The 7,656-nt window shown below is 39.2% G+C and overlaps 1 protein-coding gene across 1 annotated transcript; it reads left to right on the plus strand.

The window, feature by feature from the left end:
• Positions 1-3,602: 3,602 nt before the first annotated feature.
• On the plus strand, positions 3,603-6,866 carry SNAI2 (snail family transcriptional repressor 2). Its single transcript, XM_045995617.1, has 3 exons — positions 3,603-3,832; positions 4,625-5,170; positions 6,089-6,866. Exons 1-3 carry the CDS (start codon positions 3,754-3,756, stop codon positions 6,268-6,270), a joined length of 807 nt encoding a protein of 268 aa, XP_045851573.1. The 5' UTR covers positions 3,603-3,753; the 3' UTR covers positions 6,271-6,866.
• Positions 6,867-7,656: the final 790 nt, after the last annotated feature.

A 7,656-nucleotide genomic window follows, 5' to 3' on the forward strand; every position in this document is an offset into this window, starting at 1 on the left:
AAGACAAATACAGATATATACAAATCATGAGATGATATCATGTCTTTGTCATTCACACTTCAAAGTTACATATAATAAACATTTTGCTATTATGTAAATAGTTTTATAAAGTAGTAATGTATTATAATATTTTTCAGATATCACAAACTAATGATATTCCATAACTGCGTATCTTTCAAGGGAGTTAATTCCTCCCCTGCCCACTCCAGGGCGATCCTGCCACAACGAAAGCTAGAAAGAGAAGCCATTCATTTTAGGAGACCAGGCCCAGCACAAGATGGGAGTTTCTGCCTCTGCCAAGCCACGGTTTCTTCTGGTGCTAGATTTACTCTATTTACTAAACTAAGTAGTCAGTCCACACTGATTTTTACATACCTACATACCTAAATGTACACAAATCTCTGTGCAAAGTAAATAAATCTGAGGTGCATTTCCAAACCTCATAAATCTAATTTATTTCCCTATCTGGCAAGGCAAGAATAATGTCTTTCATGAAAAAACTGTCTCCAGGAGAAATCCCATCAGTGCAGGGGAGCCTGTGGAGAAGGGCCGGCCTTCCCACGAGGACCCAGGACATAAATTTACAAAGTTTTCCACCAATTATCTTCGTCAACTTCTTCAGAGAAAAAGAGGAAATAAGGGACTGTCAGATAAGTCACCTCAAGTCACACCTAATAAAATTCATGACAATTCAGAAATTAGACAGCATGGGCTTCTAACATCCCACGTTCCCCACAGAAGATCAATGAAAGGAGGGACCCTCTAGTGCACTCCACAGCAGGGTTATTTTTAAGCCCTCACCTTCCCCATGATCCGAATTACGCTGACCATGGATGGAATCAAGGCCAATGAGCCCGGAAACTGCCCATGGGAAGTAATTTACCTCCTTATCTCATTTCTCTCTACCTCATTCACCTGTCAGGAGCCTGTGGCTGAGCCTTGTGTCTTCCTTGTATTGTGTATGACCTGTGCCCACCAGCTTCACCCTAGCTGGGGTGTATACACACTAACATCTCAGGATAAACATCTTTTCCCACTATTCCAATGAACCTAATTATGTGAACCTAAGACCTAATTTCTTGTAATAGCAAAACACACTGGAATTCGTTTTGCCCAAATGGAATATTTTCAACTTGGTGTCATTGTCTCAGCAAAGATTTCTGTCCCTTGGCAAGACAATCTTTTAGCCAGCGACCAAAGCTAGCTTCTCTATATCATCCCTCTGGCTTGCAGGACAGGAACCTTCCATCTTGTCTTAGCAGAGTCTTAGCAGCTGGACTTTGGGTGGGGATTTTACTTCTCTTCCCCTGTTTTTACCACACTGTTCTGGCGCCAAATGCCCTCTGCTGTGTCTGAGCAGAGCACCTGTGCAGTCTGACTCATGCTATCAGCGTGCAGGCTCTCCCTCTCCTGACAGCAGACCAGACCTCACACAGGTCTACGTGTGACTAGTTACCACGCAGACCTGTGTAATGACATGCCTCATACACGATCCTGAACACTATCTGCTCATCCCAGTAGGTGCGGTAACATGTCCTGACTCTGATCTGTATCATGTGTGATGAGCCCCCCTGGACATGTGGTGGGGAGCTCAGTTCAGTTATGCATCTGTAATCCAAATTCAAGATTTTTTTCAAGCATAGTGAATTATTGTTAAACTTTTTAAGTGGATTTTTAAAATATACACTTCAGCAGGTTATCTTGTATAATAACTACCAAAAAATCAATACCAAAATGTTCTCTAGTACTCTTTAACTAATGTCAATTAACAGTGTAGAGTGAAAGGAAGAAATATAAGCAATTTACCTTTTCTCAACTATATTATGTTTCTAACAAAATGTGTCTTTTGCAGAAAATGGAGCAGAAAGGGCAAGGAGGAATCCTGTTCCAATAAACCAGGTGCAAGCAACAAGCTCAGAAAACTTGCCCTGAATATACTCTAGTTTATAGTTTGCAGATGAATCTAATGCATATTCACATTTTCCTGTCTGCTACAAATACTATTCCTTTTAAAATAAAGTTTCATCTAAATTCATTTCTTTGGCATTTAAATTATGACTGTTGGAAGAAAAAAATAGAATCATTGAAATTGGCTCAGAAACTTTTTAGTGCCTCCACTTTAGTCCTCCCCCCTCTCCCCAAAACACAAGCTTGCTTTCCTCTCCCAAGATTAAGAAGTTATGCAGCCTGACAATGCATTTTCCTCTTACAAGTCTTGACTTCACCACTATTATTTTCTTTTTCACTTTTTTCTTCTAGCACCTGTTAGAAACAAGAGGAGGGTGCTTGTTGCAATTTGTTCTTTCCTCGGTCTTTAAGCAAAAGGTAGGGAGAAAAACCTGTAATGGTCTGAGATGCTTGAAAATATGATTGAAATTTTACTTTTAAAATTACCCACCTTGGAGGATTTTTAGATTTAATACCATATACAAAAAAAAAAATCAAAGTATGTTTGCTGGTTATTAGACTAGCTCCTTAGAACTTTAACCAGGCAGTAGACATAATGGCATCCTTTCTTTCAAAATACAACCCAGGAAACTGGCAGATACCAAGATGAATTTTGATGACTTTATACTGAAGAAAATAGTACCATATAAAAGCCGATAAATATTTGAAATGAAATAATTGTCTCTAAGTCCCATTATATATATATATAAAATATATATATAATATATATAAACACTCTAAAAACACTATATATATACATAGTGTTATACATATAACATCATACACACACACACACACACACACACACACATAGAGATAGAGATACATTTTCCATGGTTCTTAATGACAGTTTACATACTGTCCCCTCTCTCTGTGTAGCGTTCTTTCTTTGTTGTGTCCCAGTTCTTCCAATAAGCACGTCTTTCATGGGCTACAAAGCATTTCTTTCAAGCCACCATAGCTAATATGGTGACATGATTACTTAATTTCCACGAGGAAGTGCAGCCTCTGGCTTTGCTGAGCCTTTAAAGACATGAAGTGCATTCCCAGCATTCAGAACACTCACGGCATGTGGCTCAGCCTCTTTTGCAGAGCAGGGAAGCCCCCACTGTGAGGGCGCCCTCCTCACTCACAGGGGCTTTTGTCTTGACGCTGCTACCTACCTTTTTCAAAAGCCAAGAGTTAATTGTTCAGTCCCTGCACAAGTAAAACCTCTCCGAATGCCACTTCCAAATATAGGCTCTCTAATACAAGAGGCTGACCTGGGATCCTGTAGGACACCCTTTCCTTCCTCCAGCGAACATTTTGTCCCATTGCGTTTGCTTTACCCGACATCTGGAAGCCAGGCCCGCTTAGAAATCACACTTCCTAGGACTTATCTAGCTCTCTGAGAGCAGGAATAACTGGCAACTAAAGAAGTAAAATTACCTCTCTTGAAAATACTTAAGCACTTTTTTCCCTCTCCACTGAAATCCCGAAGAACAGCCCATTTTGAACCAGAATAATTTAGTCTGACAACAGATTCTTCCTCTGTTCACAGCTGTCCCAGAGGGAGGAGCTGAAATCTGAACCTCTCCTCTGTGATTGGATCCTTCTTGCAAAAGAGAGGAAAAAAAAAACCCTCCCAGCCAAAACGGGCTCAGTTCGTAAAGAAGCCAGGCGACTTCAGAGGCGCCGGCCCGTCCGCCTGCCGCACCTGAGCGCGGCCCCAGCCCGAGCCCCGCCGGCCGCGATGCTCTAGGGACCGGCCGCGTCCTCCCGCCGGACCGTTATCCGCGCCGGGCGCCCGCCGGACTCGCCGGCAAGATGCCGCGCTCTTTCCTGGTCAAGAAGCATTTCAACGCCTCCAAGAAGCCTAACTACAGCGAACTGGACACACACACAGGTAAAAAATAAATAAATAAATAAATAAAATTTAAAAAAGGAAATTATCTCTATCTATCTACCTATCCATCTCTCTGTATGTCTAGAAATCTGTTGATACGTGTTACAACTCAAATATTATTACAAAAGAACCAAAGACAAAGTTGTTTTCCTTTCAAACAGTGTCCTAAAAGAGAGTTCAGATTATTTTGATAATTTCGGGTAAGTTTTAATTCAAAACTTTTACAGCTCCTAACTGACAAGGAAAACTTCATTCAACTCTTGCAACTTCATTTTCTGAAGCTTGTATATACATGCATAATGAGTACATGTAGGATGAGTAACACAATACGTAAATGTTGAGTTACTGCTTTTTTCATGTAATAAGGCTCCTTTCCTTCAGAAAGCAGCTTGATCTACACATATCTTTGTACTCACAAAGAACCTGCAAATAACCCATGCATAAAATGGAAAACAACTTTTTTTTTTTTGTATCTTTAAAATAATCTATAAATTTTTCCTCCTCAGTGCAGACTGTGAAGGCACCCATTTGGCTGCACTCCTTCACTGCACAGCATGTTATAGTTCCTGTCACACTATGTATGCAGAGGCATAGATGTGCATTAAAGCACAATAACTATTTAGCAGCAAGGGTGGAAACGAATGTTTTGCCAATGCCTATGTCTTTCCTAAATGAGTCTATTTACTTCATTATAAAGTCCTGTGTGTGGGTGTTGCAAAGTAGCTCCTTAGTGTGTTTTCAAAGTTATTTTTTTTACCTTAATCTTCTTTCCTTTCCTTTTCTTTCCACTAGTGATTATTTCCCCATATCTCTATGAGAGTTACCCCATGCCTGTCATACCACAACCAGAGATCCTCAGCTCGGGAGCATACAGCCCCATTACCGTGTGGACTACAGCAGCTCCATTCCACTCCCCACTACCCAATGGCCTCTCTTCTCTTTCTGGATACCCCTCATCCTTGGGGCGAGTGAGTCCCCCTCCTCCATCTGACACTTCGTCCAAGGACCACAGTGGCTCAGAAAGCCCCATTAGTGATGAAGAGGAAAGACTACAATCCAAGCTTTCAGACCCCCATGCCATTGAAGCTGAAAAGTTTCAGTGCAATTTATGCAATAAAACCTATTCAACTTTTTCTGGGCTGGCCAAACATAAGCAGTTGCACTGTGACGCCCAGTCTAGGAAATCTTTCAGCTGTAAATACTGTGACAAGGAATATGTGAGCCTGGGCGCCCTTAAGATGCACATTCGGACCCACACTTTACCCTGTGTCTGCAAGATCTGTGGCAAGGCGTTTTCCAGGCCCTGGTTACTTCAAGGACACATTAGAACTCACACTGGTAAGAGAAAAACGTAGACAGGAATGTGACTGTCTGATAGAATGAAGCTCTGGGCTGCCTGTTGAATTTGCATTAAGTAGTGGCACAGTGTTTTTAATGATGGATGATCATTTATAGCGACTTCCTGATGACTCAAAAATGTGTTAAAGCAGAGTTCTCCATTTCTTGTTAACAACCTCTGCTCCAGAGACTGCAAACGGCATTTAGACTTTGGAAAGTAGAGTCAGAAAGTTTGGTCTCAAAGATCAGTTAGAAAATCAGGAAAGATGTACTTGAATGTGTGTTCTATGAAACTGCTCCCAATATTCAGCGAACACAGATGTTGCTATCTTCATCAGCTGGTTTGGAGATATGTGAAGGGTTTACCTATAGTTTTCTGTTGGTTACATTCTTGCCGTGGTATCTATCACCCCATAGCAAGTTAGAGAGTTAGAACTGAATTTACTCTCTAGTGTTTTATTATGTTTTGTTTTTTGCTGCTTAATATTTTATTCCTAGCACAAACTCATCCTGCAGGGACCCAAGGCATTTATCCAACCTTAGTCATAATACAGAAGGAGGGAAAAGGGGAAATATTAGGAAATGTTGGGAGGAGCTCAACATTAGCTGCACCTGCTGAAGCAGAAAGCTTTAATAAGTGAAAGTCCTAGAACTACATGAAATATTTCTGCATGAGTGGCAGCAGTAACAATATTCTTAGTGTGATTTTTTTAATGCAATATTCAAATTTATCTTAAAGGGCCAGATACGAAAATAAGTATCTGTTATGGGGAATTTTAATCAAGTTCTGTTTTTTTGTTTTGTTTTGTTTTGTTTTTACAAAATGTGATTGTTATTCACAATAACTTTATCTGACTTTATGTTTCCTCTAAAAACACTGACTGTCTTTCTTTCCCAACCCCCCACCCCCACCCCCAGGGGAGAAGCCTTTTTCTTGCCCTCACTGCAACAGAGCATTTGCAGACAGGTCAAATCTGAGGGCTCATCTGCAGACCCACTCGGATGTAAAGAAATACCAGTGCAAAAACTGCTCCAAAACCTTCTCCAGAATGTCTCTTCTGCACAAACATGAGGAATCTGGCTGCTGTGTAGCACACTGAGTTACGCAATCAATGTTTACTCGAACAGAATGCATTTCTTCACTCCGACTCCAAATGACAAATAAAAGTCCAAAGGCATTTTCTCTTGTGCTTACCGACCAGATAATGTGTATAGGCGCGCACGCGCACACACACACACACACACACACAAACAGGCGCATGCAGACACACCACACACACTAAAAGCTGCAAGAGCACGAAACCCATGTGTTCAAAGTTAATCCTTTCCATGTGAAGTTTGAAATTACTATATATTTACTGACAGCTAGATTGAGAGGATAAAAGACAAGAATCTTTCTCTTCAAAAGATGAAGCAAAAAGCACATTGCATCTTTTCTCACTAAGAAAGAATGCAAAGATTTACATTGCTGCCAAATCATTTCAACTGAAAAGAACAGTATTGCTTTTGTAATAGAGTTTGTAATAGAATTTCCTATAGGAAGAGAATTTGCCAGACGCTATCTCAGGTGCCTTATAAAGTATTTCAAGTTTACTTCATTACATGTCTGATGTCTGGTTATCATTATTGAACTAAAGCCTTTTTTGATTACCTGTAATGCTTTAAACTGTATTTTTAAGAGAAAGACCGAGAAAGACAAAAAAAAAGAACAGGAACAAAACACGGGAGAATGTATTGAGAGTGTTTTGTTTTTGTTTTTGTTTTTGCCAATCAAGAGTATGCTCCTTGGGGGAGGAGAGAAAATAGCTTTGAACATTCCTGGTGCATGCTCTATGTCTTACCTTTTAAAAGAACTTTTAATGATTTTCTAAAATGAATTAAAGATGGGAATAAGTGCAAGAAAGGGTTCTTAGAAACTCAGTAATGTACTTAAACTATTTTAAATGCATATGACAAATGCAATTCACACAGCACCCTTCCAAGTGCCTTTTAAAAGTAATTGTATAGATGATGAGTCAATGTAAATTTGTGTTTATTTTTATATGATTGAATGAGTTTTTTGTATGAAAGTGAGATGTTGTCTATAGTTGATGCTTATAAACAACCTGAAGATTTGTGAATCAATGTTTCTTTTTTAAAAAACAATTTTTAAAGGTCCTTTTTTACAATAAACATTTTTGATTTAAAATCCATTGTTTGTATACTATTTTCGGAGACTTTACTTACTTCATGATTAGTATCAAAGTGCTATACAAAGAAATTTTTTCTTAAGAGAAAAAGTGAATAGCATTTTTATGAACATCAAGTGTTATTTTTATGTATTAGATTATAATAAAGTATAGTACTAGTAGTATTTTTTTCTTTACTTTTAAGATAATACTGTCACATTCAAAAAGATCACAATAGTAGTAGTTCTAAGTATATACATTCAACAAAAATTTACACTTTCTGAGGGCTAAAACATTCATATTATTAATACTCAAGAA

This window comes from Meles meles, chromosome 1 (genome assembly GCF_922984935.1).
Source record: "Meles meles chromosome 1, mMelMel3.1 paternal haplotype, whole genome shotgun sequence".
Classification (NCBI taxonomy): domain Eukaryota; kingdom Metazoa; phylum Chordata; class Mammalia; order Carnivora; family Mustelidae; genus Meles; species Meles meles.

Bases quoted from the DNA above. Each gene is read 5' to 3' on its own strand.
- SNAI2 (XM_045995617.1), top strand. From the start codon at position 3,754: ATGCCGCGCTCTTTCCTGGTCAAGAAGCATTTCAACGCCTCCAAGAAG. The intron at 3,833-4,624 runs GTAAAAAATAAA...TCTTTCCACTAG, and splicing joins CGAACTGGACACACACACAG to TGATTATTTCCCCATATCTC. The intron at 5,171-6,088 runs GTAAGAGAAAAA...CCCCACCCCCAG, and splicing joins ACACATTAGAACTCACACTG to GGGAGAAGCCTTTTTCTTGC.